We start from the raw sequence: 14,919 nt of genomic DNA on the forward strand, positions 1-14,919 counted from the left end.
AACCAATCTAGAACACTACATGATAATAGAATTCAGAGATATTGGTTACATATACCTGCGCAGTTGTATGCTATGCCCCCAAGCCGCGTCAAGGCTTCTCTGTATATTGGGGGTCCCTAGCGCTATATCTAGGTGCAGGGTGCGGCACCCCAAAAAACCATAATAAGCTGGGAAGCCCAGTGCGGCATGCCAGTGATATACTAAGTGTTAATAATTAGTGATAGGAAGCCGAAGCTATATAAAAAGAGAGAGATAAATGAATGTAATTAAAATAGGATAGAGATAGTGTTAGTGAGGGAAAAGTGTTAATAGAATGTAAGGGCATGCCGCACTAAAGCCACCCAGCCCATCCAGTCCAGGAGCACCGCACCCCACACCACCGTTACCCTAAATTGGGTCTACGATTAACCAGCAAGGAGCCACACGATAATGGCTCCTTACTTGATATATCCAAACTAAGAGCTACCTACCTTGGAGCAACCCCGGACTACTCCATATGGCATATCAGGACCCACATCTCCTCCTAATATGGGCTCCCTTCTGCCTCTAACAACATACATACAGATAGTGGTAGATGCTCAATTAGTTCAGTAGCATTTCCCAGGTGCATGAGGGAGGGGTTAAATACTGGGTAAGTAAAACAAGACATTTTTTCCCTCAGCACACTGAGCAATGCTAGTAACCAATCTAGAACACTACATGATAATAGAATTCAGAGATATTGGTTACATATACCTGCGCAGTTGTATGCTATGCCCCCAAGCCGCGTCAAGGCTTCTCTGTATATTGGGGGTCCCTAGCGCTATATCTAGGTGCAGGGTGCGGCACCCCAAAAAACCATCATAAGCTGGGAAGCCCAGTGCGGCATGCCAGTGATATACTAAGTGTTAATAATTAGTAATAGGAAGCCGAAGCTATATAAAAAGAGAGAGATAAATGAATGTAATTAAAATAGGATAGAGATAGTGTTAGTGAGGGAAAAGTGTTAATAGAATGTAGTTGTAGTTGTAATTGAGCATCTACCACTATCTGTATGTATGTTGTTAGAGGCAGAAGGGAGCCCATATTAGGAGGAGATGTGGGTCCTGATATGCCACATGGAGTAGTCCGGGGTTGCTCCAAGGTAGGTAGCTCTTAGTTTGGATATATCAAGTAAGGAGCCATTATCGTGTGGCTCCTTGCTGGTTAATCGTTGACCCAATTTAGGGTAACGGTGGTGTGGGGTGCGGTGCTCCTGGACTGGATGGCCTGGGTGGCTTTAGTGCGGCATGCCCTTACATTCTATTAACACTTTTCCCTCACTAACACTATCTCTATCCTATTTTAATTACATTCATTTATCTCTCTCTTTTTATATAGCTTCGGCTTCCTATCACTAATTATTAACACTTAGTATATCACTGGCATGCCGCACTGGGCTTCCCAGCTTATGATGGTTTTTTGGGGTGCCGCACCCTGCACCTAGATATAGCGCTAGGGACCCCCAATATACAGAGAAGCCTTGACGCGGCTTGGGGGCATAGCATACAACTGCGCAGGTATATGTAACCAATATCTCTGAATTCTATTATCATGTAGTGTTCTAGATTGGTTACTAGCATTGCTCAGTGTGCTGAGGGAAAAAATGTCTTGTTTTACTTACCCAGGGAACAGGAACTCCATGGGTTTTCAAAGATAGCGGGTGCTAGAATGTACACTATAGTATATGCTATGTTTCTATAAACTGTGTTACATATGTAACCTACTTCAAACACTTCTAAATTTTTTTATAATGTCATTGAGGGATTAAAAAAAAAAAAAAAAAATTAGCATTTCAAACATACATCAATCCATATTTTTAATTCCGAAGAGCAGAAGACCAGTATAAATCCTGCTAATTGTGGTAATGAGCACTTTGCAGGAAGTGAAGTTCTCTATACATATATTCCAGTTTGCTTTATTCAAGTTCTAAAACTGGTTTACCAGAAGCTCTATCATAACCTAGAAACACAGCTACTGAACAGGCAACAAAAATAAGTATTGTGGAAAGTCATTGATTAATGTAGTTGTACAACAAATACAGTATATAGTTATTCATGTGTATGGAAAAAATATGTATACTGTATGTAAAGCAAAAGAAAGAAACTTGTAACTGTGCACTTGTACAACTGTACAGCGAGGATGATGTAACACACAGAGAACAAGGTCATAAGGTGCCCATAGACGTGCCAATTCCGGTGCCGCGATGTGTGCTTTGAGATGCGCGCAGCGCGCTCCTGTGGCATCTTATCGCACAGCCGAATCGGCACGTGTATGGGCACCTTAACAGCTTAACAAGGTGTGTGCTTGTACTTGTATACTCTGCTCAGTGGGTCAGATGGGAACAAGTGCAAAGCAGAATATTATGTATGTATTTATGTGTGTGTGTGTACCTTCTTCCATTCATCCATGGTCCAGTCCTGACACTTATTCAGCCATTGTAGGCGCTTTTGGCAGTAGACTGGGTTCAGCATGGACAGTCTGACTGGTCTTTGGGTACATAGCACCATACGGAGCAAGCTGCAATGCACTACATGTTCTGACACCTTGATGACCTATCAATCCCCACACGCATCATTGAGTCTTGGGTGCCCATGACCCTGTCAATGGTGCCCTAGTTGTCCTTCTTTGAACCACTCTTCCTTATGCACTGCCAATTGCATACTGGGTAGATCCCCCAAAAAACAGCCATTTTAAAGATGCTCTGACCTAGTCATCTAGCAATCACAATTTGGCCCGTATCATACTTGCACAGCTCTTTTAAGTGTGCCTTTTTCCCTTCAAGAACTGATTGTTCAATTACTGTCTAATATTTTGCACCCCTTGAAAGGTGCCGTTGTAGCAGGATAATCCATATTATTCACTTTGGGCCAGATGTATCCAGCTTCAAAAAGTGATAAAATGGAGAGTCATAAACAGCCAGCCAATTAGCTCCTACCTACCATGTTACAGGCTGGTTTTTAAAATGACAGGTAGGAGCGGATTGGCTGGTTGTTTATCACTCTCCACTTTATCACTTTGCGAAGCTTGATACTGTATATCTGGCCCTTTATGTGTTATGCTAAGATCAATGTATATGTTACATATACTTACCAGGGGCTGAGGAGAGGAAAGTCAGAAGAGGATGACAGAGCGGCTGGGTTGTATTCTCAGCATTGGATAGCATACCGGACTGCAACCAACAGTGACCCAGGAGTCCATTTGCACATGAGTCCGATGCCACAGCAGATACTGGAAGAGATCCGATTGGATCCTTCTCAGTGCACATTGCAAAATATCTATGATATAAATATTAAATGACGCAATTAATATTTAGATGTTACAGTAAAACACTTGAAATTAGTATGAATCTGAATTTAATGTCCGTGATTTAATCTTTGTTCTTATGCAACTACAGTACATACAGTATAACCCAATCTACAGACGGCCCTTGACACAGTAAGCTTGTGCCTCCAATGCCATCAAATGTCGGTGGCCCAAAGATGGAGACTTCACATGTATTATTTAAACAATAAAAGTTTGTTATATCTTTAGGCACCCATCCACAGAGTCCATCTGAGTCTGTGGGGGTTATTCTGGTTGATTTGTGAGGCTGCGAATTCTCAGCCTTGCAAGTCCACCAAACCCCTCCTTGCGAATGGTGACCTGGCCACCACCCAATCGCAAGGGCGATTCCCTCACAGGGCCTGCGAATGGTTACACAGTAACATCCATTCTTAGCCTAGTGGGATCCACCCACATCATTCGATGGTCAGCGACTATCGAATGATGGTGAAGGTGCACACATATAAGGGAACTCTCAAGTCACTTACATATGCGTGGGCGCTCGGGAGGAAGTGGGCGGGCAGCTGACATCCGGTGATGTCAGCTGGCCACAAATCCCCCCCCCCCCCCCCCGCACCCGCGTCATCGGGTTATTTGCATGAGATCGCACAGCATTCTCATGGCAAAGCCCATGAATCGCTGGGCTTCCATATGCAAATGGCCCGACCCACCACCCCACACCCCGTGTCCCCACCCTGTTCGCCATGGCCACACACGCCGTGCTTATGCACATGCGCAAATGCAAAACATCGCTCCCCTGTGCGTTTGCACAGGGGAGCAAATAAACCAGAATAAGCCCCTGTGTCTGTACCTGCCATATTCAGCATCCTGATGCCCTTTGAATCCATTCAGTGCATGGAGTAGACAACTTTAGGCAGGTTGAGAGCGGTGGGATGGAGCAGCAGGGGAGGTGGGACGGAGAGGCAGAGGAGGCCGAAGCAGAAAGGGCTTGAAGTTATCCAGCACACAGCCCATCTGCGATTGCTAATCCTCTGGACACAGGCAATACTGGGTAGGTGGAAGCGTGACGTAATGAAACCGGACGTGCACCCACACACCCTTGACATCTATCTGCACTGACCATAATCCCAGGAATTAGCAGACACCAACTCTAGCTGTGTTACTGGGAGGAGGGGTGGCACAGCAATGGTGTGGGCAGGTGCTCCAATCCAGAGCCATTACATCTTCAGCTGGCCCTCAGGAATAGGTGAGCTGTCTGTGTCCCCTCACCAATACTCAGCGCAAGTGCGCACCAGAAATGCCTAGCTCTAAGGTGGTCTCTCACTTAAGTGGCAATATCTATGCACAGAAATGGAGGTCTGTAAATACAGCATGCTGCCTTTATTCAACACCTTAAAATGTGCTGAAAGCTATTTATGCGCATTGGTGCAAAATCAAGACTGTCACTGCTCTATGTATGTCCAGTGTGCTTTGTAATGAAGGTGCTGGGCCTATCGGTGATCACTCATCAGCCACGTTATGCAAATAAGGATACAAACTCCTTTCCTTGTTTACAATCCATTTGGCTAAATGTGCAAAGAATAAGATGCCCACTTTAGCTATCATTCATGCTGTAATCCTATTGGTGCATCCTTAGATTCTACCATCGGTCACACCCACGGTGCTATATAAAATACAGTTTCTCTTTCTAACTGTGGCCTCCTATGTTTGTGTCAGAAGCCAGCTCCCAGGAATGCCCATCACTTTTCTGCAACCCATTCTGATAACAGCTGACCCGATCACAACAGCGCCATTGTGTGCACACTGTGTAACGCATGTGCCATAGGGGTTTTCAATTACATGACCATCTGCATTTCCTGCAGATTGCATGCAACACAAAATCAGGCCCTATATGTCATATCTTTTATCATTGTTATTACCAACTAAATCACATCAAATGTGGAACCCTCCTGCTTATTGGCCTGTGTATGTTCTTGGAAATGGCGCCCATGACTCGGCTAGTCAGCAATGTACATACTATGGACTGATTATGTGAGTTGTTTTCATTTGGTAGGCTGCACTTTAATCTCACACGTTACAGTGCATGATCTCGTTTTTCTTGTTATTGATTTATCATTCAGCAAACCTTACCATTGGCATAATCAATACAGTATGGTAATTGCTCATCTGTTTTCACTCTGTCACATCTGCCATAAAACTAATAAACACAAAGATCATCAGCACATTTCATGCTGTAGCCTTTCCTACAAAGCACTGCAGCAGCTTCTCCATGAACTGTATTTAATACCAGTGAAGGTGTGTCTGGTTACAGTGTCTATCAGTGGTGGCTCATACCATTTAGCAGGAGGGGGGCTGGCATTGGTCGCGATGCACTGCTGCCCTTCCTCCTGGTCCCCGCCACTCACAGGCGCAGCGTTCCCAGCACCTGTACTATGATGACAGGTGCAGGGACTGGCGCATGTGCAATACAAACAGACCTGGATCTTGAGGCTGGAGAAGGAGACACTGATTCGGGATGTGAGTAATTACAATCTATTTAAGGTAATTGGAAACTTCTAATTGCTTAATTAGTTCTTCAGGGGTCCCGCTGGGGTGCCAGAGCAAGTCCCAGTGATTTTACCTAAAAGTGACAGGTGCGAGAAAAATTAGTAGTAGTAAGTTGTACGGAGTGGCGTAATGTGAATATAGGGTGACGATATGTAAAGAGAATTATGGCATGGCATAAAGTGAATAAGGAGCAGTACTGGGTGGTGCAGTGTGAATAAGTACTACTGAAGTGTGGCATAATGTGAATGAAGAACAATACTCAGCACCAAAATAAGGATTACTATGCCTGAGGGGTGATGGATATTGCTGGCTACATCTGTGATCTGTGGTGATGGATGCTGTGCTGGGATAGGGGTGCTGGGTCAGAGGCAGAAATAGGGGGCGCCAAGCAAAATCTTGTCTGTGACTGTCTAGGTCGACAGTCATAGGTGGACACCAAAAAGTCAACATCCACTAGACCAACATTTAAAAAAGTTTGACACAAGAAATATGTGTATCATTTCATGTGTCGACCTGAGTTCCACATGGGCTACGATTAGGAACGGTAAAGTGAGGGTACGCGCTACACTAAGTGAGGGTCCAAATCCCATGAAAACTCATACCGACCTTTTTGTGTGTCAACATTTTGTTAGTGTAAACCTTTACCAGGACGACATTGTGCCTGTCAAACTTTTGGTGTCCTCACCGATTATGCCTAGGGCATCAAATTGGCTAGGACCAGGTAGCATTTGTTTATCCCTAATGCAGCAAACTGCTAAGTTATCTCACTATGCATGATCTGCACCAGAACAAAGTTGCCAACATCTCCCACTCAGCAGTTGGGAAGGCTAAGGAACTTTGTAGGGGACGGAGTGCATATGCAACAATGGGTGATTCAGAAATGTACCTATCTCTGCTGCATCTCCACTTAGTAAGAGTAACTGGCCGGCACATGAGATAACTGACTCGGGCATGTAGAGCTGATTGTAACTATTTAGGGGGCAATTCATTTGTTTTATTGCACCCACAGCTCTTGTCCAAAGTGAAGCAGTTAAATAGGCTTTTATAATATTACCCTATATTGTTTTTGTGGTGGTTTTTTTTTTTTGGGGGGGGGGGGGGTGGTATTTATTTTTTGACAATTGGGAGTGCGAGTATTCACATTAATAATAAAAAAAATAGTTGTGTTATCTGTGGTAATGTTTACCACAGTAATCCTGCCCCTAATTATATGTACTTCTGGTGGGGGCTAGGGATGGACGCATACACGTGGAGCTCTCCCATAAAGAGAGCTCCCCATGGAGTGTGCCAAGTGTCTGATGGTGCAGGATACACCCGGTACGATGGAGACCACCAGGTAGGCCCCGGCCGGAAGGACCCTGTCCGCGACTGAAACACCCGGCATTGATAGCAGGGATTCACGGCCTGCAGGCCCCGGCCGATGACTGCTGGAGCCCCCCATCGATGCCCAGGCGAACTTAATGGCGGCAGTGGACCTCAGCCTAGAGAGGACCCCCTGCCTCACTGACTCTCTCCCCCCCCCACCCATGCTTGCTTTCCCTCCAGCCTGCTGAACTGCTGCCCTGTGAGTGGTGCAGTCAAGATAACGCCGCTGATGGCTGCCTAGGATCTGTGCCACCCAGCCAAAAATATGTACCCCTGGTCTCCCCTGTAGTGTTACATATCTGTACTGTTTTTTACTTGTTACCTATCTGGCTGTTGCAATCACCTAGTTGCGCCGCTGAATGGCTGCCTGGGTGCTGTACAGCTCAGGGAAATATGTTTCCCATGTCCGTGTCCCTCATCAGGATACATGTACTGTAGTGCATATCTGTACTGTCACTGTTCTACTTGTTCCCACCCTGGCTGTTGCACAGCAATCCAAATCTAATTCCTAGTATACGCAAGTATACCTGGCCAATAAAGCTGATTCTATATATATATATATATGACTGTGGCTTTTATCCCTTGTTTAACAATAGTAATTCCTTTTAGTCCTAGTAAGCAATGTTGCCATTGTTCTATGAAAGGAAAACCTGCTGTGAAAGGTGACATGAATGTAAACAAATGGAGACATTTTAGTAGTGAAATTTGCTGCAATCGATATGACTGTATCAATAATACATTGTCTTCATGAAATGCAAAAGCTCAGCTGCAACCAGCTAATCAATGAAAACCTTTGCCCCTTCTAGTATAACATATTGACTTCCGTGATTAGTTCTAATATCCACTCGTTCTCTGCAGACTAAAATGCTTGTACTGTATGTTCATTCACTTTAGCACCAAGATTATTGCAACACGTACAGTAGAGATTTGAAATGATAAAAGTATTTAATCTTCCTGTAATTAAAGCTTACTTGCAGATAGTATTGTAATAAGTTAGAACATTTGTCTTTAGCATTTTTTAAAAGATGCAAATGATATTGCTTGGGATAACCAATCTAAAACGACTGTGTGATCGAAGGTTCCTGTCCACATTGACCTTTTTTTTCTGGAAGCTGGTATTTTTGGTTCACTGACCAAAAACCAAAACTTTTGCCACAAAAATGGTTTTTATTATATTTTTTTTTTTTTTACTGTTCAGCAACAATGTATTCATTATATTTAAAAAAGAATTCCTGTTTACGTGGAATATTCTGTTTGACCAGGGTGCACATGTTTTTTCCATTCATGTATACTGTATTGTTGAGATTTTGGAGACCGTTACTGTATGTGGATTTTGCGGCATGAAGTGTGCAGGAAATATGTTGTCCACAGGTGACAGCCGCTTACTGATATGAGGGACACTTCACATGGTCTGCATAGGTCTAGGCTTCAGCAAAAAGCAGAAGACTTTAGGCTACCACGGCTTTGTCATACAAGTGTATAGCACATTTAATGGCATCGCACCCTATAAAATCACATACGATTTTGCGTGAGGTGCGATCGCATGCGACGCGATCTGCCAGGGCCAAGAGAGCAGTGAATAAATTACAGGAAAATCGCATCGCACAGCACTAAAACGGCCCATGGGATGCGATGCGATTTCACTACGCTTGTGTACGTATGCTAATTGGGCGCCCTGCAAATACACAAGTACCAAAAGATTGTTTCCTATATAAAATAAACATTACAGGTCATTATGATGAATATAAATGTTTCAGTTTTCCTGAAGATAAGTGACATGCCACCAAAAATTCCATGCGGTTCAGCCAACACATTACATAGCGTCAATGGTGCAAATGTCCTTTCATAGGGTCTACAAGGTTCTGATTCTATAGAAGCCCGAGGTCTAAATTGCATAATTACAATTTGTATATTAAATAAATTGCTAACTCCTAAACTCTAATCTAGATCACATTTAATACCTCTCTGAATTATGAATGATTCCTCTTGCATAATCCATGTGCTGTGAAAGGCAGTTACAGACGTGCCAACTACAAATGGAGAGAATGTTCTTGTTTGCTGATTGCTGCTTTTCTCCTTGGCACAATGTCTTTATGGTCTATAAATAAGAACACGGACAGGAATTTTTTCCAGTGTTAAGTAAATAATGAATTGGTAATGCCCAGCATTGCATTGCGTAGCTTCAATGTTGAAGTTTGAGGATTATTATAACACGTCATTTAGAGAATGTGGCGCCAGATGCACTAAGCTTCAAAAGTGATAAAATAGAGAGTGATAAACAGCCAGCCAATCAGCTTCTACCTGTCATGTCCCAGGCTGTGTTTGAATAATGTCAGGCAGGAGCTGATTGGTTGGCTGTTTATCACTCTCTCCATTTTATCACTTTTGAAGCTTAGTGTATCTGGCCCTATATGAGGTAATAAGTAATATATATCTCCCCTTGTGTGTTTTTTCATCTCTTAAGGCCCATTTTGAGCTGAAAGCAGTTCAGTTTTGACGTTTGAGCTACTTTCAGTATGCACTGAGCGATTTTCAGCCCAGCAATTTTCGCCATCATCGCTGTCCATACACGCTGGGCAAAATTGCACAGTATGTATGGACCTTTAGACAATTATTTTTACTCCATACTCCTTTCAACAACACCTAACATTAGGTCTCTGCGACCCTAATGATTATTCCAGTGTCCTGTCCCCTGGTTCAACTGTCTTTATTTACCATGTACTGTACTTGTTTTGTACTGTAAGTAGTTGTTTTCTTGTTTCTGCTAGGTGCAGTTGAATCCATGTAAATAAACTAATAATAATAAAAATATGTTTTACTTAAAGGTCTCCGAATCCCAGCCAACTGTGAGCTTGTGGTAGGGGGAGAACCACAGTGTTGGGCAGAAGGACATTGCCTTCTGTTTGATGACTCCTTCTTGCACACTGCGTTTCATGAAGGTAGGTGATGTTTCAACTTTATATACTTCACATTATAGTAAACATTTTGTAAATCGTAAGTGGAAAAAGACACAGGTGTATTGTATAAAGCCAGCACAGATCCCCCCCCCCCCCCCCCCCCTTGTGACAGTTGATATTTAGCTTTGTAAAGGGTTTTTCATCCTTTTGTATACTAGAACTGCTCCATCCCATTTATTAATGAGCTTCAGAACCCTCTTTATTTCTCAAATGTAATTTGTCCATTAATATGTCTGAACATCATTCTACAGCCATGGCCAAACGTTTTGAGAATGACACAAGTATAAGTTTGCTGCTTCAGTGTTTTTAGACCTTTTTGGTCAGATGTTGCTATGGTGCAGTGAGGTAGAATTACAAGCATAAGTGTCATAGGCTTTTATTGACATGTACGTTTATGTAAAGTGTCAATATTTGCAGTGTTGCAGTGTTGACCCTTCATTTAAAAGACCTCTGCATATCGCCCTGGGCCACATACTTTACCTATGGCTGGCCATTCTTGCCTAATCAGTGCTTGGAGTTAGTCCTCCTTTTGAGGATTGACCACAAGTTCTCAATGGGATTAAGGTCTGGGGAGTTTCCTGGCCATGGATGCAAAATTTTGATGTTTTGTTCTTAGAGCCACTTAGTTATCACTTTTGCCTTATGGCAAGGTGCTCCATCATGCTGGAAAAATCATCGATTATTACCAAACTGTTCTTGGATGGTTGGGAGAAGATGCTCTTGGATGATGTTTTGGTACCATTCTTTATTGTGAGTGAGTCTGCTCCCTAGGCTGAGAAACAACCCTACACATGATGCTTCAAATGATGATCTCAGGATGCTTTACTGTTGGCATCACACAGGACTGATGGTAGTGCTCATCTTTCTTTCTCCAGACAAGCATTTTCCAGATGACACTCAATCAATCTGAAAGAGGATTCATCAGAGAAAATGACTTTACCCCAGTCTTCAGCAGTCTATCCCTGTACCTTTTGCAGTATATCAGTCTGTCCCTAATGTTTTCCCTAGAGAGAAGTGATTTCTTTGCTGTACTCCTTGACACCAGGCCATCCTCCAAAACTCTCCGCCTAACTGTGTGTGCAGATGCACTTACACCCGCCTGCTGCCATTCCTGAGCAAGCTCTGCGCTAGTGGTGCCCCAAACCTGCATCAACTGAATGAACTTTAGGAGGCGGTCTTGTGGCTTGCTTGGACATTGGACATTCTTGGGTGTCTTAAAACCTTCACAACCATTGAACCTATCTCCTTGATGTTCTTGATGATCCGATAAATGGTTGATTGAGGTACAGTCTTACTAGCACGTGTTTCCTTGCAGGTAATCATAGTTAACAGTGGAAGTTTCCAGTCTGTTATTCTAACTCAGTTAGCATGGTCGTGTGATCTCCAGCCTTGTCCTCGTCCACAATCTTACCTGTGTTAATGAGAGAATCACTGACATTATGTCAGCTGGTCCTTTTGAGGCAGGACTGATATGCAATGGAAATGTTGTTTCTGGGATTGAGGGGCCAATTCTGGATCATTCAGTGATCCAAATTCAGCCCCTGCCCCCCTGTGGTCGGGGCTTGAGCATGCACTTTTCTGCGCATGTGCAAACCCTTACTGTGAATGGATACTTACTCCCCGGGAAGTTCGCAGAGGGGAGAGCGGGACAGGGGGACAGGGGAGGTGGCAGTGCTGTGCCATGGGAATGGCCAGCTTTTTATGGGCATCTTCCTGAAAGTGCTGGGATATATGAGGGGGGCGATGCCTGGCGGGGCTGGGTGGTTGACGTCACATGACATCATCATCATCCCAGTGCCCGCAATTAAGAGTCAGTCTAGACTGACAATTATTTGTGAAGGCAGGAGAAATTCGATGGTGGGCGACCATCGAAAGATTTCTCCTGCGGCATGCGAGGGGATGTGTCTTCATTACACATCCCCTCACATGGTTGCGAGGGGAAACGGCAGCTGTGGAGTGGATATTCAGCGTGTGGAGACACAAATGCTCAGTAAACTGTGAGCTTCGCAGCTTACCAAGCAAATCAGATTGACCCCTGAAGTTCATTGACAATGAACTTGTGGGTTCATTCATTGTGGGTTCATTCTGCCTTGTGGGCTCATTCTGACTTTGCAATACATTGCAATTTATTTGATCACTCTTCATGGCATTCTGGAGTATATGCAAATTGCTAATATAAAACTGAGGCAGCAGACTTTGTAAAAATTAATATTTGTGTCCTTCTCAAAACTTTTGGCCGTGGCTGCATATTTTAAATGTCATCTAACTAGGGACATTGGCAATACTATAGAAGCTGACCTCTCTACCTTTAGCCCAAGGTTCAATAAATCTCCCCCTTAGTTACACACATTAGAACATGAAATGCTATTGTCCGTAGTCATTGTACCCTTTCATTGTATTTTTGTTGCATTAGTGATGCAAATAATGGGATAGTGTGCGTAGTGTGCGGGGCTGTTTGGTTTGATCAAAAGTATTGTAGAGACATCGCTAGGTATGCATTATTATTTATTACCAGTTATTTATATTGTGCACACATATTCTGCAGCGCTTTAAAGAGAATATATGAACATTCAGATCAGTCCCTGCCACAGTGGAGCTTACACTCTATATTCCCTACCACATGTACACGCGCACACAGACATTCTAGGGTTAATTTTTGTTTTGAGGCGATTAACCTACCAGTATATGGGGAGATTCTCTAAGGTGAAAATTCGGTAAAAACCCCGTTATCAGGGTTTTTACCGCATTTCGGGATGCTCTAAGAAAAATCTGGCGATGCCCCATTGAAGCCAATGGGTTTCTAACGCGAACACACCTCCGCCCCGCACGGACCCCCGCCGCCCCGCATCGCCCCCTCACCTGTGTCCGGGCAGCACAGAGCTGTGCTGCCCGGACCTGTGACCTCCTCCCTGCACTGATCCTCTTCCAGGTGCAGGGAGGAGGAGAGCCCGGCGCAGCAGCAGCAGCGCCGGGTGTGGGAGGGAGGGGGGAGCTGCCGGGACCTGCTGTCACCGCAAGGGACAGCTCTTAAAGCAAGAGCTGTCCTTTGCTATAATTATCGCATATGTTAGAACATATGTGATAATTATAATTGCGATGGGCGGCAAAGGGGGGCGGAGCGTTTTAGAGAATCTCCCCCACGGTTTGGATTGTGCTAGGAAACTGGAGTTCCCAGAGGAAACCCACGCAAGCATATAATTGTGCACAGCTATTCAAAGGTTTATACTACTCATGTATTATAGCATAAGGCTTTACATATTGTATATGACATAACATGCCTTCATTGATGTTCTAGGTTCAGCTGAGGAAGGACCTCGGGTGATTTTCATGGTGGATCTGTGGCACCCCAATGTGGCAGCAGCTGAACGCCAAGCCCTGGATTCTATATTTGCACCTGGACGCTGAGTCAGTAACACCACTCTTGCAACCAAACATCTATGCTCAAGGGATATTGCCTCAAAGAAAAGCTTGTCTCTAACACAACCCATTCTGTGTATATGAACTACATCTTATGTTATCTATTTACCATTGGCTTCTCCATAGGTTTATATTGTAGAAATTATGTGATGAGGACTCGTATGCATCAGCCAACGTGCAATTCTCTGGCATGAAAGAGCACTGAACTCTACTTAACAGAGGAGAGCACTTGATATGGTTGCTAAAGACTCCTGGCACCATATTTAATAAACAGCACAAAACAACCTTCAGCTTAAATGCTTATTGTTTAATGAGGCAGAAGCTGGGAGAAAATCTATAGGCGCATATAGTGCCATAGAAGCATTCAGGGAATGGCTGGGAAGACTCCACAATGCTCAGTTTTGTTCTCCACTTAATAAAGTTGAGTGAGGACTGTATTATGTCACATTGCAGCTAATGCCATATTTGTCACCCACTTCTAGAATGCAGCACTGCTATAGTATGTTTCCTGTTGCTACTGTATATTTATACAACTCTGAAATACATGTTTGGGGAAGACCTAAAGCAATGTACCTTTGACATGAAGACCATGTTCTTTCAGGTTCACTTCAAAACTGATCAGCCATGTAGGGTTAACTAACTTCTAGCTCTCAGACATGTTGGGCTGTAACTAACTTCTAGCTCTCAGACATGTTGGGCTGATTACCACCCTCATTAATCATATGGGAAAGATCTCCCTCAGCTCAGCCATGATTATAGAAAACTAATGAATAAGGTCTTTTTTTTTAACCAAGCTTAAGTACTGCATTATATGATTATTGTATACAATATAGAGATCTTTTGAATGCAGTTGATAACGTTTAAATCATAGAAATCAAATAAATAAGTGGACTTTTCTTCACTGGTCCAAGTTTTTTTTTTTTTTTTTTTTTAATTGAGAAATAGGTATAATTATTCAAATGTCTATAGATTTATCTATAAGAGCTCACTTGTGGGCATTGGAAGGGCTTGATCACGGTTATTTTTAAGGAATTTCAGAGAATCTATCTTTATCCGACCAAAGGGTTTGTTTTTATGTTTGAAATAAGGAACATTTCCAGTTTGTCTGTCTAGTGTTCTGGCTCCAGATGTAAATGGCGGATGTAAAGCAGCCATTTTGTCTTTAATGTGGATTTTTTTTTTCATCTTTTTGTCTTGTACTATCTCAGTGCAACAGACTCCATTCTGTTCAGTAATAAAAACAAGAGAAGCTAAAAAAATAATAATAATAAAAAAAACCAGTTCTTTGCCATTTCTTTTTCATGCAGAATACACCCACAGGAGATGACAA

The 14,919-nt window shown here is 43.3% G+C and overlaps 1 protein-coding gene across 3 annotated transcripts in view; it reads left to right on the forward strand.

The window, feature by feature from the left end:
* Nucleotides 1-14,485, forward strand: part of ASPHD2 (aspartate beta-hydroxylase domain containing 2) — a 45,736-nt gene extending 31,251 nt beyond the window's left edge. For all 3 annotated transcript variants that reach the window (XM_083146573.1, XM_083146555.1, XM_083146563.1), the window contains 2 exons: nucleotides 10,041-10,154; nucleotides 13,468-14,485. In XM_083146573.1, the coding sequence (XP_083002699.1) occupies nucleotides 10,041-10,154; nucleotides 13,468-13,577 (224 nt within the window). In that variant the 3' untranslated portion in view covers nucleotides 13,578-14,485. The remainder of the gene's footprint in view (nucleotides 1-10,040; nucleotides 10,155-13,467) is intronic.
* Nucleotides 14,486-14,919: the final 434 nt, after the last annotated feature.

Source organism: Crinia signifera, chromosome 1 (genome assembly GCF_055691185.1).
Source record: "Crinia signifera chromosome 1, ASM5569118v1, whole genome shotgun sequence".
In the NCBI taxonomy this organism is placed as follows: domain Eukaryota; kingdom Metazoa; phylum Chordata; class Amphibia; order Anura; family Myobatrachidae; genus Crinia; species Crinia signifera.